This window comes from Rhineura floridana, chromosome 22 (genome assembly GCF_030035675.1).
Source record: "Rhineura floridana isolate rRhiFlo1 chromosome 22, rRhiFlo1.hap2, whole genome shotgun sequence".
In the NCBI taxonomy this organism is placed as follows: Eukaryota; Metazoa; Chordata; class Lepidosauria; order Squamata; family Rhineuridae; genus Rhineura; species Rhineura floridana.
Genome location: NC_084501.1, coordinates 10,339,084 through 10,367,038, shown reverse-complemented (window position 1 = coordinate 10,367,038; position 27,955 = coordinate 10,339,084). Strand labels below are relative to the sequence as shown.

Genomic DNA, 27,955 nt, shown 5'->3' with positions numbered 1-27,955 from the left:
CCCCATGCCTAAGGTTGACTGGCCTGGTCAAAACAGCTATGTTTTCAACCCTAATTGCTTTTTTTTAAAGGGGGGGGTTGGGGAGGGACATAAATTCCTTCTTGGGATTCACAACAGAAGCCTCTCGTAAGTGAGACGTACAAGAAGACCGAAAGAGACTTTGCCTAAGTTGCGGCGGCTGCTGCGCTTTGAACGGAGTGCGCAAAAGGAAGCCAGGGAGGATTTGGAGGAGTAGGAGGGCATCCAAGATGATGATGAAAGGTTTGGAATGCGTGACCTCGGAGGGGGAAGAAAGGCAGGAGGGCTTGAGCAAGCATAGCTCAGGGAACAGAAGATTCAGGGGACATGACAGCAGTGCAGCCTAATGATCAGCGAGGCTCTAAAATTTGTGTGTGTGAGGGGGAAGAGAGATGGTCCCCAGTGTCAGGATGCAGAAGCAGTATGAAAACCCCACATCCTCCCCGGAGGCTTTGAGGCTGTCAGCTTTCCCATGTGCCTAGTCCTCATGATGGTAACGCAGGGGGTGGTAACGCAGGGCAGCATAGCTCCAAGGCACCCATAGAGGCAGTCCAGGGATGAGGAGGAAGGGGGATACTGCCAAACAGGATCTCCACCGTCCTGCTTACCTCTTTGACCCTCCCGTGGATCATTTGTGGAAGAAGCAAATGCAATAAAATCAGCCTCTGGATCCCCAGATGTTGCTGGACTACAGCTCCCATAATTCCTGACCACTGGCCATGGATCATGGGAGTTGTAGTCCAGCAACATCTTGGAACCCAAAGGTTGAGAAAGGCTGCAAATCATCATAGTGTTTTGTCAAGGTCACCTAAGGCAGAGATGGGGGAATTTCTCCAGCCCGAGGGCCACATATTCTTCTGGACAACCTCCCAGGGGCCACATGCCAGTGGTGGGTGAGGGCAAGAGCAAAAGTGGGCGGAGCAATGGATGTAAATGTTACCTTTGTACTGAACACTAGGTTCTACTTGCACACACGCACCCTCTCTTTAGACTCCATCCTGACAGGCAAGAGGCATTATCAGAGTCCAAGAACAAGTTCCAGCCAGGCAAAAACACTCAAGAAGGTTGTGACACGAGGCCAGCGAGGGGTGTGGCCCGGGGCCAGTTCCGAGGGCCAGACAGAGAGGCCTAGGGGGCCATGTTGTCTCCACCCCTGATCTTTAACCCTGGAACCTTCTGATCTGCATTTTTGATGCCCTCTGCGGGTGAGGTGGTGGGAGAAGGGGGCAGACCCATACCTGAATCCAATGTAGTGGACAACCAGGCTGCCCACCATGAGGAGTATACAGTAGCCGAAGAGCCGTCTGTTTTGGCGATGCTTCCTTTTGACCTCGGGACCCGAGAACGGCTCGGAAGGGGCCTGCTGGAACTGCTGCCAGTACCGGAGGTTCTCGTCGGGCTCTGGAGCGCTCCTGCGGAGAAAAGGACAGAGTCACTGCAGGAGAAGGGAGGGAGGGAGGAAGGCAATGGACCCTGAGGCATTCTGGCTGGTTTGCTACTTCTGGAACCAGGCACATGCAAGACTTCTTGGCGCCCTCTCAGGCGTGGGGCAGAGGTGTTCAGAGCAGGAATGGGGGACCTGTGGCCCTCCAAACAGAGTTGGCCTCCAGCTCCCATAAGCCCCAAGTCAGTATGGCCAATGATCAGGGATGATGGGAGTTTTGGCCCAACAACATCTGGGGGCCTCAGAGTTAAGAACACTGACCTAGCACACCAGCGGCGTTATATAAATGTTTAAGACGCAGGACTAGGAAGGACTACTATCAGTGGCTACTAGCCATTATCACTACCCACTGTCTTCGCAGTCAGACAGTTCCACCTCTGTATGTATACCAGTCATTGGGAATCGCAAGCGGGGAATGTGCTGTTCCACTCAGGTCCTGCTTTGGGCCTTCCCAGAGGCATCTGGCTGGGCACTGAGTGAAAAGGATGCTGGACGTCGATGGGCCTTTGGCCTGATCCAGCAGGGTGCTGAATACCAGCTGTTGGAAATCGCAAGAGAGGAGAGTGCAGTTACATTCGGATCCTGCTTTGGGGCTTCCCAGAGGCCCCTGATTAGCCCCTGGGGCTGTGAGTAGTCACTGTGGGAAAGGTTTGTCTCGGGATGAGGCAACTTCCTAGGTCCTACTTAAATCAGTGCTTCATTTAGAACAATGAGGGACAAGAATCTTTATTTGTAGAGAAAGAGCCACAACTCATTAGCAGAGCATCTGCCTTGCGTGCCCAAAGTCCCAGGTTCAATCCCTGACAGCATCTCCAGGCAGGGCTGGGAAAGACCCCTGTCTGAAACTCTGGACAGCCGCTGCCAGTCAGTGTAGACAAGCCTGAGCTAGATGGACCAATGGTCTGACTTGGTACAAGGCAGCTTCCTAGGGTCCTATCGACAGGATGCTGGACTAGATCCCTGGGGCTTGATCCAGCAGGGCTCTTGCAGTCAGCCGTCAAGAGCAGCGTCTCTCGGGGTGAGGCTGTTCTCAGGGTAGGAAGCCTTGTCCCCTGGGGGAGCTCCCATTCTGTACCTTTTCCCAAACTCAGCAAAACCAAAAGGGCTCCTCTTGGAATTGCTGCCGTGGTGGCTGCCTGGGGCCGGCCGGGCTCCTGGGGCCGTTTGGAAGCTGTCGTAGATCCTCCTCCTGCTCTCGTTGCTCAGCACCTGGTAAGCCTCATTGAGCTTCACAAACTGGCTGTGCAGGTCGGGGTTCGCTGGGTCGCTGTCCGGGTGGAGCTGCAGAGAGGAGAGAAGGGTCAGATGCAGCCACGTGCTGACCTGACATGCATTCAAGCTCCCCCTGCCATTTCCTGACCCGATCCCAAAACTGAGTCTACAGGATACGCTGTGGCTTGCGCTTCTGAAATTACTTTGCATCTACACCGATGGGGTCTACGCTGGCAGGGACTAGCCAAGGTAGAGATCTTGGGGTCATGGTGGAGAGCTGACTTAGCACTGAACAAAATGGCTTAGCACAAGGGTGGGGAACCTCAGGCCCAGGGGCCAAATGCACCCCTCCAGGCCTCTTTATCACGCCCTCGGGACTCTTCCCAGTCCACACCACCACCTGGCCCTGCTCTGCACCCCTTTCAACTACTTTTGCCTCGTTGGAATGTGCTCTTGAATTGTGATAATGTCTCTTGGTTGCTCGAATGGAAGATGGAGAGATGTGTGCGTGTGTGTGTGTGTGCATGCATGTGTAGAAATCTCTGGCTTTTGCATGGTGGAAATTCACCTGCTGTGCAAAGTTAAGAGTTGCACCTCTTGCTCCACCCACCTTTTGCCTCTGACCTCGCCCACCACTGGCATGTGGCCCCCAGAAGGTTACTCATGAGGGAAGCCTGGACCCATCTATCGCCCAAAGGAGCAAGAGTAGGGATGTATGATGGCATCATTTTTCCGTTCCGCCCAGTATTTTGTCACGTGCAGCACTGCTTCTATTCCACCGCAGTCTGTTATTCCTCTCACTGTTAACTATGTTATTCCTCTCACTGTCCACTGTGGCAAAATTACCTAACTCACATAACTAATTACATAAATTATGTTGTCATTATGTTATCCTGCCCCATTCATTTCAACGCCAAGGAAACGCAATGCAAATGCAGGAGGGGGGCAACGTAATCAATTATATATCATTTGTGGACTGAAAGCAACAACAGCCAATACTGATCATGTTTGCTGGACTGATTTCTGTTCCAGACACGGGATAAATAAGTGAACGTCAGTCGGAAACCTCTGGCATCCCTAGGCAAGAGCCACCCGTTGCTATCCAAGCAAGAGAAGATCAGCTTGGCCTGAAGTGGATTTAAACACTCATCAACGCTCAGTGCTTTGCTCTGGCCTCAAAGGACTGATCTCCTCCCTCCACCTTTTTTTAATTGATGTGAGCCACTTTGGGAGACAATAATTGTCTGAAAAGTGGAATAAAAATGTAGGATGTGGGGGTGGGGGAGGCAAAGCCCATGCTAGCAGTCATTAGTATCATAAAACCGCCACGATACATCTCTACGCTGCAGCCACACTTGGACCACTTTGTACAGTTTGAACATAGATTTCGCAGGACTGGCAATGTTGTACGAATGCCTGATTACCGTCTTCCAAAGCAGCTACTTTACTCCCAACTTAAGGATGGAAAATGGAATATCGGCAGACAGCAAAGAGTTTAAAGACGTTCTTAAAGCGAATCTAAAAAAATGCAACATGAGCATCGAGAACTGGGAAGTCTTGGCCCAAATGGAGGTCAGCTATTATCAAAGGTGCTATGGACTTTGAAGAAGCACGAATACAGGGCGAATGGGACAAACGAGCTAAGCGGAAGGCACATCAAACAAATCCTCATCTTCCATCTGGAAACCTATGTCCTCACTGTGGGAGGCTGTGTGGATCCAAAATTGGCCTCCACAGTCCTTTATGGACCCACTGTTAAAGACCTTATCTTGGAAGACAATCGCCAGTGAATGAATGAATGGAACATAGGAAGCCGCCTTATACTGAGGCAGAGCATTGATCCATCTAGCTCAGAACTGTCTATGTTAGAGTTTTTGGTAGAGAGAGAGATATATACTGCAGTGGAGTGCAGAAATAACTGGTCTGTTAAGACTACAAAGAGGAAAAATCATACATGCTGAAGCAGCCAGGCGGCTTCCACTCACAGAACCATTGATAACTGAGAATAAAGACAGGAAAAGAAGGGGGAAGGGGAGGAGTGAAGCCTTCAAAAACAACAAACATGTTAGAGGAGGAATCGGCAGAGAAAAGAATAGATTGCCTTTCTGTCCATTGCCCACCACTGGTTCAGATCACTTGCAACAGGTGTTGGTGCTTTACTTCCAACGGTCTATAATGACTGGCAGTGTCTCTTGAAGATTTCAGACCGGGAGTCTCTTCCAGCCCTACCTGGAGATGCCATCGGACACTGAACCTGGGGCCTTCTGCATGCAAAGCAGATGATCCACCACTGAGGTGTGGCCCTTCCCTTAAGACACAGGAACAGAGGAAGCTGCCTTATATTGATTGAGAGCATTGGTCCATCTAGCTCAGTATTGTCTACACTGACTGGCAGCGGCTCTCCAGGGTTCCAGACAGCATTCTCTCCCAGCCCTACCTGGAGATGCCACTGGGGACTGAACTTGGAACGTTCTGCATGCAAGGCAGATACTCTGCCACTGAACCACTATGGCTCTTCTGGCCACTGCGTCTCAAAACAGATATTGTAGCCGGAAAACGCAATCAGAATGATCAGAAGCCGGGAACGCCTTAAAGGCTATGGTAATTGAGCCCTTCCGATTTAAAACAAACGGGACTTAAGGAGGGAACATGATAGAGGCGTGAGGCAAGGTTTGGGCAAAAGTGGGCCGAGAGTCATTTTTCTCCTTCACTGTCAGGGCTCCTCCTGGCGACCCATTCATTGAGCATTAATCTTGATTTGCTTGCACAAAGGGTAGGCTATGGCAGCTTCCAGACTGTTGCTCTTCTGCGGTGGGATTCAATCATGTACCGTCAAATTCAGGTCACGTGCAATTAAAGCTGAATTGGAGCTCTCACGCAACCAACCCACTCCCCCTCAAAGATAGGGCTTTCCATGATAAGGAAAGTGCGCTGAAAATGTGGGATAACATTTGTTTTGATGCAATGTCATCTGAGATCCCTACAAACAAATCAGAATGGATACTCATGAAATAGCCAATTTCCCCGCAAACAAATCAGGATGTATGCTCAATAAACAGCTCATCTGGAAGCACCCTATGCCTGGTTTTTATCGAACATTCATTTTGATTTGCTTGCAGGGAGGTTATACGACAATGACCATTTCTCCTGCTTGTGTCTTGCTGTGCTTGCGGGCTGTTTACCCATCTTCCCCTTAATCACTTGTCTATCTCTCACTTTCCCCATCACTTTCTTAACTGCAAAAAGTCCGTCTTTCTTTTTTAACTGAATTTGTTGGGCTAGGGCAACAGGGTGTTTTAATCCACTTTAATTGTACAAACCTACATCTCCCAGTATGTGCATGAATCCCTCCCACACATACACCAACCTGGCAGTCTAGAGGAGCCCTCATAATATTAAAACTCAAAGCGACTGCACTAAACTGATTGGCACATGTGTGGTACTATATATCGGGGGAAAGATGGGTGCTGTTCCTGCAGGCAAACAGCATCTGCTGCCCCGCTACCAGGAATTACAGGAGACTTGAGCAAGGGAACAGGTCTTAGCTGCCTGAGGAATTTAACATTCTCCCGGGAACATCAACCAGGCCTGTTCACCGCCCTCTGAGAAGCTGCTTGTCCGCTTTGAAGATCAGGGGGCCAAGCAGACCGGAAGTTGTTCCCCGCTGGAGTCCTCTCAGAAGGCCAAGAACAGGAGGCAATAGTTTATTACCTACTTCCTTCCTTCCCAGATCTGGGACACACACTCCTCTGGAGACTCTGACTACAACAAGCTATGTGGATTTGACTCTCCTGAACTGGCATTTGAAGTCTCAAGAGCATTCAGCCTTTCTTTTCACATGTACTTTCTTGTATTGTTGCTTCATAAAGACTAGAAACTTGCTTTGTGTGTTTTTTTTAAATGAAAATGGAGATCCTCAGAAAGTTGCCTCCTGCACCTGATATGGCATCCAACGCTTCTGCAGAACCATGGCATAGGTGCAGCCCTGGCAATGCTTTCCAGAACCACCTCAGGCTTGCTCTTAGTGGATCTTTGACTATCAATTAAAGTCATTGCCGCATCCTCCGGCTGTTCTCCCCATCTCCTGCAGTCCTAGTCTCGCCTGATCTAGTCTCTTTTGTGTTTGGTACAGCATCTAACACACTGTGAGCACTAAATATGAAGATGCCTTATATCAGGCGTAGAGAACCTTTGGCCCTCCAGGTGTTGCTGAACGACAACTCCCGTCATCCCTAGCAAGCCCAGCCAATGGCCAGGGATGATGGGAACTGTAGTTCAGCAATTTCTAGAGGGCCAAAGGTTCCTTATACTGAGTCAGGCCAGTGGTTCATCTAACCCTAGCGCCCCTCCAGATGTCCATTTCTATTGTGTATTCAGGCCAGTTATGTACGATCTTGCTTTCAGAACTATTTGGACCCTGCAGAAGTTTTGGGGCGGACATACTAAATGCAAGATGGACTTGTCTCCTGGATCAGGCCAAAAGCCCATCTAATCCAGCATGCTGTTCTCACAGCAGCCAATCAGACACCTGTGGGAAGCCTGCAAGGAAGACCTGACTGCTACAGCAACTCTCCCCACTCGTGATTCTCAGCAACTGGTATCCAGAGCCCTACTGGATCAGGTCAGTGGCCCATCTAGTCCAGCATCCTGTTTCCACAGTGGCCAACCAGATGCCTGTGGGAAGCTTGCAAGCAGGATCTGAGAGAACCGCACCTCTCCCCTCCTGCAGTTCCCAGCAACTGGGAATTGATTTCCAATTAGTGCATGTCTCCTAACTTCCGACTGAAACCATTCAACTATTCATACCACAAATGTTCAGGGTTTTGTGTGTGTGTGTGTGTGTGTGTGCTGTTTTCATTGTGAAATAGTGAAGGATTTCCCCTCCAGACAGCAAAATAAAATTTTATTTATTTATTTACAAAAGTATTTATATACCGTCCTCTTGCAAAACATAGGGTGGTGAAGAGCAACATAAAAACGTTTTAAAACAATCATTAAAATGACTGGCTACACAAGAGACATTTTAAACAACTGCGTAGGCTGACTGGCATTAAAAAAAGGTCTTCAAGAGGTGCCTGAAAGTCAAAAGTGAGGATGCCTGCTGAACCTCTGCTGGAAGAGTGTTCCACAGCATGAGACTGGCAACACTAAATGCTTGACTTTTGGTAACATAATGTGGTAACCACGGGGAAGCATTGCAGAACAACTCATAGAGCATAATGATGGATGAATGGTTCAGTATAAATCCATCACTAATGCACTATTATTGAGACAATGATATGTTGCAGAATATAAAAATGTAAATGTACTGCCTTCAAGTCGATTCCGACTTATGGCGACCCTATGAATAGGGTTTTCATGAGGCTGAGAGGCAGTGACTGGCCCAAGGTCACCCAGTGAGCGTCATGGCTATGTGAGGATTCGAATCCTCGTCTCCCAGGTCGTAGTCCAGCACCTTAACCACTACACCACACTGCAGAATATACCTGCCCCCAAAAACCCACCAGCCTGGAGTAGAGATGTGAAGCACCCCCCAAAAAATTGGGATAAAAACACATTTTCCCCCCATTGGATGGGGAAAAAAAGGTTTCCACCTCCACCCCTCCAAAATTTTCTGTGTTTCTTCTGGGCGTTCACATCCCTAGTCTGGAGGGACCCTTTGCATGGGAAACAGCACTGCAGGCTCCAGTCTGCACACACACATGGATGTAGCTAAATGTGGCCGTTTCATCATCATTCTCCCTTTCTAAGTTTACTTGTTCACAGTGTTTCACCTCTGTTATGCCTTTACCTCTGAACACTTGGGGTATAAAAAAAAAAGGACAGGATTTCAGCAGGAAGTTACGGGACATGCGCTGATTGGAAACGAAGGAGTACGCCTGCCCCTAAACAAAACAGTGTTGAAAGCAGAATCGCGTATAATTGCTCCGATGTCATCATGAGCACAAATCGTTGTGAATGCCCGACAAAAAGGACACCTGGCAGGTCCCAAAGCCACGTTGATCTGCTCCTGTGCTAAGCCCAGGCTTGCGTCCTCCTCTGCGAGCCACTGTCACTTGGACTGGTCGCCAGGGAAGTGCGAGGCCTATAATCTCCTATTCCACCTGGCCAAACTGTAACTGTCTCCTAGCAGAGCAATCGTGGAAGGCTGCCTGCCAGCCAAGGAGAAAAGGGCCTTGATGGCTTGTTCCAAAACCAATTACTTGGGACAGGGGCCCTGGCCTGGAGCTGCTGCTGCTGCTGTTGCTACGCTGGCCACCCCTTTGTTCCCATGAGATCATCCGTCATAGAGCTGTGAGCGGCGGGTGGTAACGAAGAGGCGTCTTTCTGAGCCAATGATTTCCCCCTGGGCTGAGGCCAGGGGGCTCCTGTGCTTTCCTGATCGGAGAGGCAGGCTAAAACAGTTCACCGCACAACTGAGAGAGCTGCAGCCTTTGAAACAGGCTGACAGTGGCTCATTGGAGAAGCTCACTGCCAAAGCTGCGGTCCTAACAAGGATGGACAAATTTGTCAGTTTTGGTTTTCTACGCTTCTCATTTTTCCATTCTGAAATTTGGTTCTCATTTCTGCAGCAATTGGTGATTTAAAAAAAACTCATAAAAATTGACAATTTTAGTGCAAATTTCCCTAACACACTTTTGTACGCAGTTTTTAGTAATGTAGACACTTGTACAAGTGATTTTCCCTAACGCAATGCATTTATGTAGGTTATTTCCACTAATATACAGTATCCATTTACAAGCACACTTTATCCACATTTTTGTATCCATTACTTGGCTGGAGAACGGCACTACAAAATTCAGATAGGGACGAATTTCTAAGGCTGGTTCTGTTTTGGTTAGCATATTGTTTTGGGAACTGCAACTTAGGCAAGTTCAGATTTAAGTGTGAACTGAATCGAGGTTTTCCTCTATCTCTAGTTCTAACAAACTGTTAGTGATGCAGGCATAACACTTGGGAGTTAAGGTGGGTGGGAACTTGCATTAAATAACGTTAACAGTTGGTGGGGCAAGGAGCGCACAATCCCATAGCCTGCTCCTGACCCCCACAAGAGTCAGGAAGCATTACATTTGCATGTCACACCAGCCCTCGAGGAGGGTAGCCATTGATGAATCATCACCTTGTAGTGGTGAGTGGGCTTGTGTGTTCCAATGAACCCTGTGAGCGATACCATTGGGAGTCATGTACTCCCAGCAGGGTCACCCATGGCGGTAACGTCAAGGGAGAGGAACCAGACAAAGAATGATCCAAGAATGTCCTCAACGGCAGAACAGGCGGAGGATAACAATGTGTATCTTACAAGGGCTGTGAAGGCGAATAAAGGCTGCAGCAGATAAAAGACTTCCAATCGTGGTATCCATGCCATTGGATCAAAGTCTTTTTCTGTCAAGATTGTGTGATCGTTGTGCATCGATCTCCCCACATAAAACAAATTCACGCACAGGCGTCTTCCAACCAAATTATCTTGGAAGATAATCTTACTGAGCCACGAGTGATTGGCAATGAATGAGCCACTGAGGATCTCCTGTGCAGCCTGGAGAATGAATGGCCCAACCATGTGAATGCTGGGCCCAGTTGCTGGGACTTTCCCAGCCTATGATCCAAATATGGCCTTCCAGGTATCTTTGCCAAGCCATTAGGACTCTCCCCTCATCATGCCCTGTTCAGAGTTCTCCACAAGTGCTTTTGCCTGGCTGGAAGATGTCCTTAAACTGTCATAAAGCTTCTTGTATGCCTGGATAGATGATGGAGGAGTGCATGCCGGCATGCATGTGTCCGTAGAAACCTCGGTCTTTTGCACAGATGGGACATAGTCTACTATACAAATCTAACAGGCACTTCTTTTGCTCTGCCCACGTTTACCTCTGGCCCTGCTCACCACTGGCACATGGCCCCCAGTAGGTTATCCATGAGGAAATGTGACCCTCAGGCCAAAAAAGATTCTCCATCTCTGGTCGATACTATATATACATCTAAATATGATTGTATACATAACTGTGATTAACAAAACAGAGTTAATTTTTCTAGCAAAACATTTGGGCTCCGGCCTTCATTAGGCGCTAACATATAAATGTCATTATACCATCCCCAAGGTGGCAATTATAGAGCTCAGAAGGGCTTCATTTGCAGAAGCTAAGTGATGAAGGTACTGTCTTCCAGTTTGAGGCCATGTGGTGCTAATGTGTCCAGGGTGTATATCCAGAAGTTCTCCCACTTAGTTAATATTGTTGGATCTGTTGGTGTCTGTTTAACTGTTATAGATAAGTCTAACAGGCTGTGGTTTTCAGTGTTGAAAGGTTTTACAACTGGTTGCTCCACTTTTTAAGTTAAAATTGCCAATTTGTGGTTTCTGAAACGTGCATGCAGGACAGTTGTAGTTTTACCTACCTACTGGATATGACATTTGATTACAAGTTATATTGCAGGACCTGCAGGTGATATTCTGTTGGATGCAATATGTTCTACCTGTTCTGGTGCCTTTGAAAGTAGTTGCCTCCTTGAGGTATGCAGAGGTGATACAGCGTTTGGAATGACAAGGATGAGATCCAGGATTGCTGATAGGTGGCTTAAGCACATCTGTCACTAACAGTTTGTATAAATTAGGAGGCTGGCAAAATACTATAACATATACACACACTTGGCACACTCACACATACACACTTTATTTGTATTTATTTTATTTTTTATTTATGACACTTAACTGCCTTCTTTCCTCTAAGGCAGCGGTTCTCAAACTTTTTTGGTTCGCGGCGCACTGTAAAACATATAAAAATTTTCTGGCGTACTTTGTGTACAGGCAGGCCCCGCTTATACGGCAGGTTCCGTTCCGGACTGCTGCCGAAAAGCGGAAACCGCCAAAGAGCGGAACCCATAGACAATAATGGTGCGCATCGCGCGAAAATGACACGCGACAAGAAAAACCACCGTAAAACGGGAACAAGCGCCTTAAAGCGGGGACTTTCCACATTTGCGCAACGCCACATTAGCGGAATGCCGAAAAGCGAAGCGCTGTAAAGCGGGGCCCGCCTGTACAAAATTAAAAATATATTAATATATTTTAAACTATGAATAAAAATAACAAAGATTACAAATCGGTTTCTTCTCAATTTTAAAATATACTTTCATAATATTTGTGGCACGCCTAGTCTCCTCTTACGGCGCGCCAGTGTGCTGTGGTGCACAGTTTGAGAATCACTGCTCTAAGGAGCTCAAGGCAATGTACATGGCTGCCCTCCCCATTTTTGTCCTTACAATAACCCTCCAAGGTAGATTAGGCTCTGAGAGTGAGAGAGAGAGAGAGAGAGAGAGACTGACTTAATGGCTGAGTGGGGATTTTTTTGAATCTTGGGCTCTCTAGTCCTATGCTTGCCACTCTAACTGCTACACAACCCTGCCTCTCACAATGTCCTTTCCTGGCTAAACCAGGTCATCACATGGCACCTACAGGCATGTGGGGAACAAAGCAAGATGCAGAGTACCACAGAAAGCCACCAGGGCGAATCTGCTGGCAAGATAATCTCACCCCCGCCACACCGGTCAACTTGTCGTCTTGACACGCTTCTCCGATTTAGCAGTGAGTACAAGCAATTAAACAGTCCTGCAGTTAGAACCACGGAGGCAAGCAGTGACGTGGGGTGTGCGTGCTTGGCTGGCAGAAAAAGAAACGAAAGAAATTTAGAATGGAGCATTTGTTTTCTCTGGAGGTAATCCTTCAGCAGAAATGAGTTCCCACAGAGAATTCAAATACGGCTTGGAGAGTGAGAAGGGAGAGGGAAGAGCCTGGAAATAACGGGGATCTCTCTCCACCACATCTTACATTGCTGCAATTGCAAACCTTGTCAAGATCAGGGAAAACAAAGATGCCTGCCTTCCTCCTCCTCACCCCGAGGGACTGGCCAAAGTATTTTAATACTTGCACTCAATTCCTAAATGTCTGTTAACTACCACGAACCCATATGGCTTTTCTCCGCTTGTTTGCAAACCCTTAAAACCTGCAGACCGATTTAGGTCACTTCCAGGCGACACAGTTTATTGAGCATTTCATCCTGATTTGTTTCCACCAAGTTTGTGGGGAGGTTAGACAACGCTGGCTATTTATGGAGCATTCATTTTCCAATATGGTTATACAATGTTGCATCAAGCAAATGTTATCCCACACTTTTCCATGCACTTTCCTGTCACTTTCTTTACCACAAAAGGTCCTGGGTTTTTAAAAATTTGTCACACAAGAGCGCCAGATAAACTTTAATCGTGCAACCAGAATTTGCTGGTATGTAATGGAATCCTAGCTGAAAACAGCAGCAGTCTGGAAGCCCCCTCATTTGCAGAGAAAATGCAGCCAGAGTTGAACAGGAGTTTTTAAGAGAGTCACAAGTGGGCTCGAAGAGGCTTCACAGCCCATGATGTGTACTTATCTGGACCAAACAGTTTCAGCAGGTTTTTGAAACCAACACACTCCTCCCCCGCTAAACCTATTTAGCCTGAGGCTAAATTGGAATGAGTAACCCAAGCAGAACTCCCTCTTTAAACCCACTTGCAATGTTCTGGGAAAAAGTTATTGTCTCTAAAGAATCCATAAGGCAACACCTTGGTGCAGCAACTCAGCTCTCACCAGGGACTAGGTCCTTAAAATATTTGGGGTTGAGGTCCATTGTTGTGATTTACATAAACTACATATGCTAATTTATTATGTATAGATTCAAATCCAGAACCTAAATGTCGCAGAATGCAAGCCAACTGACTTCCCAGCCAAATCACATCACAGAAATTCTCCTAATTAATTTGCACTCCACTGCAAGTCAGTCCATTTACCCACACATTAATTTTCCAACAGAGCATTAATTTGCTAACAATTTGCCAACAGGCCTATGCTCCTGTCTGAAGCTCTTTTTTTACTGGCCAGCAATTTAATGCATATTTATTTATTTTATTATTATTTCGATTTATATACCGCCCTTAGCAAAAGTAGCTCTCAGGGCGGTGAACAAACAAAGTAAAATACAATATATCATAATAAAAACCACAAAAACATATACAAACAAACAACAAAAAACACAATAAAAACGAAATACAGCACAAATTAAAGAAAATACAGATTAAAAGATTAGAAAGGTTAAGAAGATTAAAAGATTAAAATGCCTGGGAGCATAAAAAGGTCTTTACCTGGCGCCGGAAAGATAGGAGTGTAGGTGCCAGGCGTACCTCTTCGGGGAGGCTGTTCCACAACTCAGGGGCCACCACAGAAAAGGCCCTAGATCTGGTAACCACCCTCCGGGCTTCCCGATGGGTTGGTACCCGGAGGAGGGCCTTAGATTCTGAACGAAGTGAACGGGTAGGTTCGTAGCGAGAGAGGCGTTCCACAAGGTATTGAGGTCCCACGCCGTGTAAGGCTTTATAGGTCAAAACCAGCACCTTGAATCTCGACCGGAAGCAAATAGGAAGCCAGTGCAGATGCGCCAGAATAGGTGTTATATGCGAAGACCGACTGGTCCTCGTCAATAGTCTGGCAGCCGCGTTCTGCACCAGCTGAAGCTTCCGAACTGTCTTCAAGGGCAGCCCTACGTAGAGTGCATTACAGTAATCTAATCTTGAAGTTACCAGAGCATGAACAACGGAGGCGAGGTCGTCTCTGTCCAGATAGGGGCGTAGTTGGGCTACCAGACGAAGATGGTAAAATGCATTCCGTGCCACCGAGGCCACTTGTACTGCTTTTAATTATCCTTTATTGCTGTATACCATCCTGATATTGCATATATAAATAGCAGTATATAAAAAACTTTTATGAATAAACAAATAGAATTCCAGTGGCTCAAAAGCTTGCACTGGCTGCCCATACACTACTGGGCCAGGCTCACAATTCTTCTAGTATTAATTTAAAAGGCCCTTAATACCTTGGGTCCCTACTTGATCCCTGAGATCTTCAAGGGAGTTGCTGTTAGTGCCCCTCCCCCATGGATTGGATGCATGGCTCAGATCCACCAGGAGCCATGTGTTCAGTACTGTGGGCTGAATTCTGTGGGATTCCCTTCCAGCTGGGGTGCAACAAGCCCCTCACTGTTGCACTTCCAGCCCCTATTGAACACTTCTTTAAAAATTCCAGCAGGCGTTTTAATTGAATTCTGATTTTATAGTTTTAACCATTTTTAATTTTTTTTATTGTATTGTATTCCTAGTACACCGCTTAGAGATGATGGTAGTTAAGCGGTATATGAATTGTCTAAACAAAATAAATAAATACATAACAGAAATAACACATGAAAATAAAAAAGAGACGGCTCCAAATCAATTCAATCCCCCTTCAGTTACCCTACATTTGTCCCCCCCAATCATCTCCAGCTAAAGTCATCTTAAATTAATGCATTCCCCTCCTTCACTCCAAACTAATATCCTACCCAGTAAGCCAGATCATCCCTCGAATTCAGTTTCCCCCAAATTCATTACTCACCCAGAACACTTCTGGCACTTAGAAAAGGATTCCGGGCCTGTATTCCTAGGATGCAGCACACCACTAGTAAGGCCCTTGGCTCTCACAAGAGTTGCTTTGCTTGTTGACTTGCAGAGAAGAGCTGGGCTGCATCAGACAAGAGCTTCCACCTAGCCCCGCATCGTATTTCAACACGCTAGCCGACCAAATGCATTTGGGAAGCTCAAAAGCAAGCCTTGAAGGCAAGAGGTCTCTCTTGCTGTTGGCTCCCCAGCCACTGGAATACAGAAGTAGACTGACCCTGCATCTGGAGGCTTCACTTAGTTGTCATAGCTAATAGCTGCTGGCGGACCTCAGCTCCTTTACGAATTACTTTAATTTAAAATGGCTCTATCTGGACATGATTCGGGTAGGAACAAACATGAGAAATTGAAGGGGAACTGATAACTGTGCTCTGCAGAAGAGGGCCTCTTGCCGATATAATCTCATCAGGAGGCCCGTTCCATACAATATAGGAATCGGATGTTTACTAATATAAAGTGGAATGATGTGTAGATGATCCAGTATAAATCTACCACCAACATACTATATTTGCATCAATGACATGTTGCAAAATTGCATCCTTTTTAAAAAAAAACCTACTCTGGAGGGGGCCCACTGTTGCCTTTCCTCATAGGGCAATGCATCCAAATCAAGAAATCCAGCTTTTGCCAACTAGATTCCCTAAACTGTTTTTAATCTGTTTATTTTTATTATAAATTCATCAGCACTCGGCGGCGTCTGCAAAAAGCCTACTCACTTTGGTTCCAAAAGCCATGGCACTTGCCCTCTTCGTCTGAATGCAAAAGCAGCCTCCCGGGACACAGCAATATATTTCATGACCACAGAACGTTAAACACCCCTGACAGCCTCCTCCCCCCCCCCATGCAAAGCTGGCATCGCTCAGCAGGGGCCAGAGCAATGGACAAAAAAGATGTTCTGGAGAGATAAGCAGGCCGCATCAACTTGAGGCTGCTTGCAGATTTTTCTCTTAGAGAGGGAAGCAGAAGCAGGGAGGTGGGCTGGGGGAGAAGCCCAGCAAAACATCCTGCTCATTTCAGGCCCTTTGGCTGTTATTAGGGACAGGGCGAATCTGTCCATTTGATTCAAATCCAAATTGGGCAGAATCTAGCACACCTCTAGGACAGAGTAACGATAGCTTGTCTTACTACAGAGTAAGGATAGCTTGTCAGTCCCTCACCCAACCCGCTGTCTGTCCTCCCAACCACCCCCCAGCTAAAAAGAAGCACAAAACTAAACATCCCTGTTTAAAAAAATGCTCCCTGTGCCAGACAAACCAATAAATCCTCCCTAATGGTTAATTAAGAGATTTGACGCAGGAAAACAAGCGAGCTGAAGAGGGAGGGCATTGTTTTAAGGCAGCAGGTCAAATGCACACAGTTGGACCTTATTCTCCAGTGATTTAAAGTGCCAGGGTAGCAGAGGAAGGAAGAAGGGAGGGAGGAACAGAGTTGGGGGGGCAGTGAAAGGCAGGAATGTGCCGAGGAAAGGAAGATTCCTAACTGTGACCCCAGATTAACCACCTCTCCCGGAAAAGTCTGGCCGGAACAAGGCTGCAACTTCCCCAAATGTGTCCCCACTCCCAGGACTGGGGCCTCCCACTTCTTGAACCCCAGTCCAAGCCCTCCCTCCACATCTATAAGTCATGGTGCTGTTGTGCAGCTGCCGTGACTTGTGGCTCCTCCAAACTGCTAGGGTTTTTTTGGGGGGGGGAGAAGTGTATTCGGCAGTGTGCCATCGACGCAATAGCACATTAGTGGTGGACTTATACTGGATCATCCGCATATCGTTTTGCTTTACTAGTTGTTCTGAGATGCTTCCCCAATGTTAACGCATGAATACCCTTTGGATGGGCACTCTTGCCCTACAGTGCAACAAAAGCAGAACAGAAAATAAACAGAGAAATTTTGGGGTATGACAAGTTGCATGTTGTCAGCATGAAGTTACAGGATGTCCGTCCCGAAACTTTTAAAGGCACAAGCAGTATTGAAAGCGGGATTGCATTATGACCAGCCCAAAACCATCATGAGCACAAATCATCGTGAATGCACAATAAAACGGACATCAGGAAGGGCAGTGGAACAAGGCCCCTGAGTTCCCAGAGTGTGTCCACAGCTCCCAACGCTGGGGCCTCCTTCTTCTTGAGCCCCAGGCCAGACACCCCCTCCACACCTTGGATGCTGACGTTGTGCAGCTGCTGTGGCTTAATCTCCCCAAGACCAGTTTGCACAACCTGAGGGGAAACGTCCCCAACACAGGCAGGGGCTGAGCGGCCAGAAGCAAGCTAACCTGGCACGTGTGGAGTTGCAGGCACCTAAGGGAACCCTCCTGGGACCAAGTGCCCTCGTGCTGTTATCGCCAGGGCCAGGCTGGTACTTGAAAAGAGACCCAGAGGACACAATCTCTGGGTTCAGGGTTGCCAAGGTCAGTGGCTGGAGCTGCAGTCTCAGGAGCATCTGAGTCTGTTGACTTGCCAAGAATGGAAGGCCAAGCCAGGTGCTGGTTATTTATACTAGGCCGGGCCAATCCCGCGGCTTCATGCTGCCTGCCAATCGCAGGGCTGATGCTGCATGCCCCAATGCCCTTCTTTGCCCTAAGGCCGAGACCGCACATGCCTTGCTAAGCTTGATTCTAGCTCAGCCCAGGAGCTCAGAGGGGCCCTTTAGCAGCCCCAACCTAATCCCACTGGCAGATCCAGTTTACAGATGTTGCTATAATATCAAACATTATATGTGTACTTTGCCTATACAAAAATGTTACTTTTTTATCTGCAGAAAAGGAAGTCTAAAATGAGATTATAGCAAAGAGACCCAAGGGTTAATTTCAATGTGTGGGAGTGGTGCATCCATTCAGTGATGAAGGAATGACACTCATTATTTCAAAAGTTCAAAAATGTTGTATTGTTTTTCTTTGACAACAGAGGGCTGCCATATGGTCAAGGTCTGTTTTATTTTAAAGGAGCGGGGCCAAGATGGAGGAGGAGTGTGGTTTGAGGAGGAAAGCTCCCTGATAGTCTGTGCCCAAGGGCTCCCAAACGTCTCAAGCCGGCCCTGTCAGGGACACATTCCCACCCAAGCAATAACACTCAGGGAGGGTTTGAAGCAGTGACGGGTGTGGCTGGGGAGGGAGCGTAGCTTAACAAAAGTGTCAAGGGCCAGACAGAAGGGCCTGGGGTCCCCACATATGCCCCCCATCCCAAGGGTCCCCACCCCTGTACTACACTGAGGAGAAATCCTCAAAAGATGTTCCTCTTCCAGCAAGCCTTCTAAAATCTTTATTCCAGCTGGCATCTCTTGGATTTGAATTGTTTTATGCTGCTGTTTGAAATGGGTTTTTTTTATATTTATAATCGTCTTTTAAATTTGTTTTTATATACATGAAATTGTTTTAACTGTTTTTATATTTGTTATTACATTGTAAATCGCTTGGGAATGCCTCATGGAAAGTGATTAACAACAATAATAATAAATAATACCCCATCAGACCAAGTGTTTTGATCTTGTTCATGCTTTCAACTTCCAAGCCTTCACACACGTCCTTATGGTGTGAATGGGGCATGGTCCAGACTTTATTCTTGTTGTGTATTCAAGAACACGCTGGGAGCCGAGAACATAAGAACTCAAGAAGCATCTGGCTGCTGGATCAGCCCAATGGCCCATCAAGACTAGCATCCTGTTCTCACAGTGGCCAATCAGATTCCTCCAGGAAGCCCATAGGCAGGGCGTAAAATCAACAGCCCTGTTGCAACAGCTAAGGTTTTCTTAACAGGAAAAATGGTTCTTGGAAGCTTGACTTCTTTAACTCTGATTATATCAGAGCTTGGAAGATTACTTTTAAAAGTAATAAATTACAGTTACATGGCCCCAAAAAAGTAGTAATTACCATTACAATTACACTGAAAGTAACTGATTACTTTATTTTTCCTCCAGAGTAATCACTACAATTACATTTCAGTTACTTTAAAAAAACTGCCTACAAGGTGCTGGCCTTGGCTGCTGCACATCTAAGTAGCCTAAATCAACATTAAAAATAAACAAACACTTACAGAGGTAGTAGAATAATTATTTTTATTCATAAGATAGCAATGGTGGTCTCTCTGCTGGTAAGGGTGGTGGGGAGGGAGGCTGAGGCCACTACTCAGATCTTTGCACGTCAAACCAAATGCAACCCCCCCCCACTCAGACAGACAGCATAATCTCTCTGTTAACCACCTCCCAGACCCTGCCCTGCCACCAACTAAGCAACACTCACCCAAGCACACATTTTCCCGAGATGCAAATAAGTTAAAATACTGCAAATGCAGCACAGTAGCCAGAAAGGATGGTAGAGGCCACTTTGTGTGCCAAGTGCAAACACAGTATTCACACACACACACACACACACACACACACACACACGTTGTCATCTTTCACCTCCACAGTTCTTTATCTCCATTCTGCTGCTGCCTCCTTCTCCTCCTTTATCCATATTCTTGACCTCCGGATCCTTTCCCCCTCCACTCCATTCTTCACCACCACTATCCGTTTTTTAAAATAATTGTTTTCTCCACTCCACCCCGTCTCACTCTCCGCCTCCTCCCTCGTCACCTCCTACCCATCCACAGAGTATGAGGACAGAGCAACACTGCGCAGAAGTCCAGTTTGAGGCACATGATTTTCATCCACAAATCAGAGGAGCAGAAGACTTCCCCTGCTCCCCCCCAAGTAATGCCCAAATGTAATTCTGGAAACGTTACAATTACTCCACAAAAGTAGTAAAATTATTCCTAGTTCTATTACAATCAAAATGTAAAGGAATTACCCACTCGTTACTCAAAACAGTAATGAATTACAAGTAATTTGTTACTTGTAACTAGTTACTTCCAAGCTCTGGATTATATTTATTAATTGACACACTTGGCTTACAACAACACTAAACTCTGCTCCTACAAACTGTGAGGAAAAGGAAGTAATAGAGAAAAAAGTGGGAAAACTAGTTGCTTTCACTTCTCTTAATATTCAATAGGGGTTACATAAAAAGATATCCCTTTAGGCCTCTCTATGTGTACACCCAAGCCATTCCCCTTAAAGAGACAACAAACAGTTTCAACAAGCCCTCCTTCACTGTTGCCCCTAAGAATATAAGAGCCCTGCAGTTGGACTGGGCTAAAAGGCCCATCCTAGCCCAGCATCCTGTTCTCACAGGGAGCCAACCAGATGCTCCCAATGGGAAGCCGCAAGCAGGACCCTGAGCGCAACAGCAACTCTCTCCTCCTGCGGTTTCCAGCAACTGGGATTCAGAAGCATACTGCTTGGTAGCTTTTGTTGCGATGGGCCCACCCAGGCAAAGATTTTGTTCAGGTTGAAGGCAGCAACATCCCAGCCTCCGGAAACCCCTTTGCTGCTTTCCTCCCTTGCTGCAACCAAGCCAGGAGATGCTCAGGTTTGTCCCCGCATGCACTTGGGACGCTCCTCTTTGGCCCCAGGCATGGCTCTCCTCTCTGTTTACCTTGCAAGCTGTGGCTGTGGGGAATGGCGCTAGAGAGCAAACACTGGCAACTTGGCTGACGTTTACAGGAAGCCTGGCACATGGCGGGGTGGGGGAGAGGTTATGCACGCACAGCGTAACCAGCTTTAACCCCTTTGGAGAAAGGGGCAGGGGACTCTTATTGCAGCGATGGGGAACCTCAGGACTAGGGAGCGGAATGCAGCCCTCCAAGCCTCTCTGTCTGGCCCTCAAGACTCTCCCCAGGCCACACCCCTCACTTGCCCTGCTTCGCACCCTCCTTGGGCATTTTTGCCTGGCTGGAGTGAACTCCAGTAACGCCTCTTTGCTTTCCCTGAATGGAGGACAGAGAAGGATGTGTGAATGCATGTAGAAAATAGTCTACTGTAGAAAGGAGATTGGGTCTATGACCGTAAATAAACAACAACAAACAAGCTACTGTAGAAAGGTAAAATCTACATTAATTGCTCCATCCACTTTTGCATCTGGCCCCACCCACCTCTGGCCCCCATAAGGGAATGCAGCTGAAAAAGTTCTCCATCCTCTGCTGTATCAGGTAACTGAAGAGGTCGAGCAAAAACAGGATGGCCAAAACTAAGGGTTGCAAACCCAGTTCAGATCGCACTTCTCTGCTTTGTTGCAGGCTGCACCATATCAGAGGGAGAAGTCCTGAGCGCAACCACACCCCCTAAAGACTCCCTTGGGTTCTTTGCAAAAGATGGGAGGCATCAGGTTCCAAGTTGCCTGCAGCTATGTCCATGCTCTGTTGTCCTTCATCAGTGAATTCTTATTTCATGCCCTACCCTTGAACCGGAGGCACCTGTGCTGCAGACAATGTGTGACACATGGCACTGGGTGTGGAAAACAGCTTCCAAAGCCTTGCAGTTTTCAGGTCAACAAAATTAAGTTTCTAGTCCTTATGGAGGCAAAGAGATGCTTGAAAGCATATGGACAACACCTGGAGAAGTCTCAAAAGCCAGAGGGGTGGCTGAATAAGATAATTCCTATGCTCTGGAGACTCCCATTCCTGTTAAAGCTTCAGTATTAGAGACTTCACATCACAAATGGGTCCTGGATTGAGGAGAATATTGATTCAGTTCAAACCTACCTAATTTGCACTTTCCAAAACAGTAAGGCAACTGAAACATGGATGACTCTGGCGGAATTGTAGCTCTGTGAGGGGAAGAGGGAGTCTCCTCACAACTCAGTACCCTTAACAAATGACCGTTCCCATGATTCTTTGAGGGAAGCCCTGACAAAGTGGCACCATAGTGCTTTAAATGTATAGCACAGATGGGGCCTTTACTGAGGAGGTGGGCTAGTAGCTGAGACTTTTATATTACGAAGATGGAGTGGAGGGCACCGGGGAGGGGGAGATTTAACAAAATGCAGGGAGACAGCTTTCCAAGCTTTGGAGGAGTTTTGCCCCTTGATCAAGCCAGCTTCAAAACTTTTGCAAGAGTGCCTGGAACGCCCCCAAATTGGACAACATTTTGTCTGTCCCGACCCTTTTCCCAGCACTGTCTCCCCTCTCTCCTGCTGCCCTGACTCACCCTCCGGACACGTGCTGGGCAGCGAGGGCTTCAGGAGGAGTGGGAGGGGAACGGGCGGCAGAAGAAGAACGTGCCCCTAATGGGTAACCTCGTGTTAAAGATCTACGGGAGGGGGGAAGGAGGTAAGCCACAGCCAAAAAAGAAAGGGAAAGGGCCCCAGTTAAAAATTGACTGGAAGTGCTCCTATAGCTAGGCGGGTGTTTCCACGCCGCTCAGCCCTAGCTTTTATTTCCCGCCCGCGTAAGAGAAACAAGCAAAGGGAGCTCCATGCTGGCCCAGACCTAGTGGCCCTCCCAGCCAGCCATAAAAGATAAAAAGATTTCCAATGCTAAGATTCCTGGGCAGCCCTCCAACACAGTGGAGGCCAGAGAGCGGGGCTAAGGAGGGAGACGGCCAAGGGCAGATCACCCTTCCCTCATAAGCAAGTTTGAGAGAGATGGGACACCACAGAACCAGGGCAGGGGTTTTCCTACAAGAGGGAGGTGATAAGACAGCTGGGCGGGGGGGGGGATATTAATCAGCTTTAATCAGCCTTGTATTTAAAACCCACCTGTTGGTAGCCACAGGCGATCAGAATTTCTATGTAGGTGAGCGAGTGAGCCGGCACAGGAGCAATGGATCACACCGTCCCTGCTCAGCCAGTCCGCTTGGTTTCCATGCTAGCAGTGGAGGGTGGGCCAGGGACCATTTGACAACGAAGTGGTACAATCCACTTCTATCATCTCAGGACTCCACTGCCTGATTCTGCTGTGTGGGTGCCCTATATCACGATATTTTGTCCACGTAGCCTAGAATTATCTACTCTGATTGGCGGCAGCTCTCCAGGATCCCACACAGAGAAGTCTCTTTTCAATTACCTGCTGCCTCAGGTCTGGGGGACTTTTTTCAGCCCAGGGGCCGCATTCCCTTCTGGGCAACTTTCTGGGGGCCACATGGCAGGGGCAAAAGCGAGCAGAGCAAGAAATGGAAGTTTTACCTTTCCTGTTTTCAACGGAATTCTCTGACATTCGTATCGGAGGATTTAATTTCTGTTGTTGTAAGAAGGGGCACGGCTACTGATGGGAGCAAAAAGTGCAAAAGGAGTGTGGCAAAAAGGGGGACAGAGACCACAAGACCCAAGCCAAGAATAAAGCAGATTTCCCACCATCGCACCAAATAAACCGACTCCATCTCTGACTTGCTCCACTCCACCCCACCCATCTGATGGGAGCTGGGTTTAACACTTCCTCACTGGTACAAAAGCTTAGTTCTGAAATAGCTCCACACTCTTCCATTGTGGCTACTCGGGACGTGAGCCCAACTGCTTCCAGAAGCAAAGAGCATCCCCCTTGACCAGGAGCAAAGAGGGCCAAGTACTACTTGGAAGCGATCAGTTAAAATACATTGGGGGGGGGCTCAAAGATTCTTTCAGAAGGCTGGGGGAAAGGATGGACTCTGGTCCGGAGGATGTCACTTTCTGCAGAGGGACAGAAACAGCTGTGCGCAGATGTTGGGGAGAGTCTATAAAACAATTGGTGCTGTGCTACTTCTGCTGAAAAAGCAATAATGCTGTTTTTTCTCATAATGGCTAAAGAATTAAAAACAACATAGGATGCATGGCAGGAGCCGCTACTGCCCAGCTGGGTGTCCCTGTCCCACACAAATCACACACCGAGGGAGTCAAATTCGCTGCTCTCAAATTGTAATATTCTGTGTGCAAATGAATTACCTGCCCAATATAAACCGGTGTCGTCTGGGGATTTTTTGCCGGGTGCATTCTGCAAAAACATCATCAATGCAGTAAGAGTGCATCTGTGGTGGATTTATACTGGACCGTCCACATGTAATTTGGCTTTATTTGCTGTTCGGTGATGCTTCGCTAATGTGACTGCATTATTGCGGTCTAAAGGAGCACTCTTGCCCTCTCCCCTGAACATTTGTGATACAAAACATTACAGGATTTCAGCAGGAATCTAAAGGACATGCACTGACTGGAAACCAACCAGTCTCTCAGCCCCAAAACTCTGGCAGGTGCACATCGAAAGCAGGATCATGTATAATCACCCCAATACCATCATGAGCACAAATGAGAGCCAGTGTGGTGAAGTGGTTAGAGCACTGAACTATGACATGGGAGACCAGGATTCAAATCCCCACTTGGCCATGAAGCTCACTGGGCAACCTTGGGCCAGTCACTGCCTCTCAACCTAACCTACCTCACAGGGTTGTTGTGAGGATAAAATGGAGAGGGGGAGAAACATGTATACCACCTTAAGCTCTTTGGAGGAAAGAATATAAATGCAATAATAAATAAAATACAATACAGTAAAAAATCATGAACACACAATAAAAAGGACATCTGGAGGGGCCCTGGATATTTGCAAATTTCCTAGCATATTGGGCTGGAAGCCAAAAGAAGGGAGATTAGGCCCATAGCATTATGTGGGAAGTTGAAGCCCATCTCCAATCCCCCTTTAACTATTCTAGAAAGTCCTGGAAATAGGCATCATCCCACATCCTTTGCAGTAATAAGGTCTAGAAACCTTTTTCTTTTTTAATCAGAGGCTGAAATTTTCAGAATTCCACATCAGTAACTAAATCCAATGCTTGCAGGCTGTGCGATTGTGGGCATTCAGAGTACACCATGCCTGAAAACCTTTATAGGGTTTATGACAGCAAGCAGCACTACTTTAAACAGACTTGGTTCTGAGCAGAGCAGGTTTAAACTCATTTTGTTCCAGAAATCCAGCAGCTTTCCTGAAACCAAACAAACTCACTGCAGGAGATGCAACCGTCACCAGCTCATCTGTGCCGGAAGTTAAGAGCATCAAGCAGAGGGATTACTAAGTTCTCTGCAAAGGTTTTGCAACCACATCAAAAGGGTCTGAATAACTTCTCTGGCATTGAGGGCGTTCTGCTTCTTCCTCAGTGGCGCCTGGCCAAGCCGAGATAAATACCCACTGGGGCCACTCTAACTATGGGCCCCTCCAGACTGATGTTTTATTGCGGGTGCATTCTGCAAGATGTTCTTGACACAATAAGGGCTCATCCAGACGACTGTAAAATGTGTGACATGATCGCTTTGTGTTTTCATTATTTTTCGGTTGTCCATATGACGCCGTGCGCTTTTGCGCATTTTCGCGCAGTTAAATCCGCTCCTGCAATACTGCAAATCATGCGATTTGCTTTTTTAAACCGGGAATCATCTGCTGTACCTTCAGGCGCTTGGATGCAATACCGCAGACTTTACAGCTGTGGGCATTTGATGGGCAGTTCTTGGGTGGTTCCCCATATCCCTTCCCTCATTCTCAGCCAATCACGTATTACCACTGTTGCGCATGTGCGCGAATGTCTGGGGAAAGACCGGGAAAAAGGAACCTATCAGAGCAATGGTGTGGTGTTGGGGGCCCCCCTGCAACTTCTACTGTGCAGATGCAAAAAAGCGCATTTGCGCAGAAGCAGCAACAGCAGTTAATTTTTAGCCAGCCTGCAAACTGGGCAGCCGCTCAGGGTGAGATCCACAATTGTGGTTGTTTGTAAACTTTTTCAAGGGAGAAAATATTTATCTTTGCCTAACCTCCACCTCCCACCCCTCACCCCCCGCATCAAATGCCCTTCTTGAACGTATTGGTCTTTGCTTCCAGGCATCCAGAGTCGAGGGAGAGGGGGGGGGAGAAGAGAAATAGTGGCTTTCCTCTTGGATTACAGACACTCAACCACCCTTAGTCAATTTCGCTTTCCTGCCTGCAAGGCTACTCTCTTTGAGTCTTATCAATTTCAACCACAGCCTGCAGGTTCTCTGCAGCCCAGCTGAGCTGAAAAGCATACAGTTGCTTTTGAGAAATATCGCAAATACAAGCAAAAAACCCACAGGAATTATTGGCATATAAGTGGTTTGCTAAAGCATCTCAGCCACCCACAACCATAGAGACTGGTGGTCTACCTTGCTAGACATTTTATTTATTTATTTATTTTATTTTATTTATTTCATTTTTAAACCGCCCATAGCGAATAGCTCTCTGGGCGGTGAACAAAACAAGATTAAAATACAATATTACAATAAAATTACAATAAAATCAGCAACAAGTTAAACGGAAAAAAAAATTAAATGAAACACATTGAACATTAAAATGCCTGGGAGTATAGCCAGGTCTTAACCTGGCGCCTAAAAGAAAGTACCGAAGGCGCCAGGCGTATCTCCACAGGTAGGCTGTTCCACAGTTCGGGGGCCACCACAGAAAAGGCCCTAGATCTAATAACAATCCTCCGGGCATCCTGATGAGTTGGTACCCGGAGGAGGGCCTTGGATATTGAACGAAGTGACCGGGTAGGTTCATAGCGGGAGAGGCGTTCCACAAGGTATTGTGGTCCCACACTGTGTAAGGCTTTATAGGTCAAAACCAGCACCTTGAATCTGGCTCGGAAACAAATAGGCAGCCAGTGCAGGCGGGCCAGGACAGGTGTTATATGCGCAGACCAGCGGGTCCTCGTTAACAACCTGGCTGCTGCATTTTGCACTAGCTGAAGTTTCCGAACGGTCTTCAAGGGCAGCCCTACGTAGAGCGCATTACAGTAGTCCAGTCTAGAGGTTACCAGAGCGTGAACAACTGACATGACACATGACACATCGTTACTTGCTGTTCTGGAGAAATAAGTGGAATTGCAATCATGTGTATCTCCAGAAACGTTAAAGGTAGAAAAGCATACAGTCAGTTTTGCGAAATATCGCAAATACAAACAAACAAAAATACAGACATTATAGGCATATAAGTGGTTTGCATGTTTCTTTTATCAGAGGGAACATCGCAAAGCCTGTGCTGGTCAATTCAGCGCAGACTGACACAGCAGCATGCGGGGCTGTTTGCCTGCATTCCCTGCCTGAGGCAAGAGCGGCCAACCGTGGGGGTGGGCTGTTTGCTTCCCTCAGGGGCAGCATTCCTGCCACCAAGCCGCATAATGGTCCGGGGCTGAACCCTGCAGTGAATGAGCCCAAGGGTTATGGGGGGGATTCGCCCGGCGATTATAAGCACTGATCCCTTGCACTGCCCACAATCCCCCTGGATGGTGAGGGGCACCTGGAGACACACACCCCCGGCCGGTGCTGCTCCAGAGTGGTGAGCAACAAGGAACTCCATTACAGCCACTACTACCAAACTATCAGGAAATTCAAACTTTCGCGCTCGTACATTCAAACGCATGTGTCTTGTTGTGCTTTGTTGCAAAGGGGGAGAGGAGCATACGTCATATTTTTGTGGACCAATTGGCTGATGGGGGGAGTGTTATGGGCAGAGCTGGGAAAAAGCGAGAAGTACGGGTCCTCTCGCTGCGTGTGCGGGCGCAAAAAAAGTGGTTTTTTTAATCGGGAAAGAGTGAACAAACAGGCAAAGTGAGGACTGTCAGATGACGAACCGGATGTGGAAAACGTGGATTATCCCGCTCCGTTTGGATGAGCCCTAAGAGTGCATTAGTGGCGGATTTATTCTACTTATAGTTTACTCTTTGATGCTTTTCCAATGCTACCACGTTATTGCTGTCTGGAGGGTCTATAGCGCAACAAAAGTGGGACAAAAACAAACCAGATTTGTGGTATAAGAGGTTACAGGATTTCAGCAGGAAGTTACAGAATATGCACTGATTGGAGATGAAGATGTGCGTCCGCCCCAAAACTTTTGCAAGTGCAAAGAGTGTTGAAAGTGGGATTGTATGAGACCACCCTGCAGCATCATGAGCACAAATAATCATGAACACACAATAAAAAATGTCTGGAGGTGTCCTGTGACA

General features: G+C 47.3%; 1 protein-coding gene across 3 annotated transcripts in view; it reads right to left on the bottom strand.

Moving 5' to 3' along the window:
- Positions 1-27,955, bottom strand: part of DNAJC4 (DnaJ heat shock protein family (Hsp40) member C4) — a 65,204-nt gene that overhangs the window by 12,722 nt on the left and 24,527 nt on the right. For all 3 annotated transcript variants that reach the window (XM_061605664.1, XM_061605665.1, XM_061605666.1), the window contains 2 exons: positions 2,538-2,743; positions 1,257-1,430 (listed from right to left, as the gene is read on the bottom strand). In XM_061605664.1, coding sequence (XP_061461648.1) covers positions 1,257-1,430; positions 2,538-2,743 — 380 coding nt within the window. The remainder of the gene's footprint in view (positions 1-1,256; positions 1,431-2,537; positions 2,744-27,955) is intronic.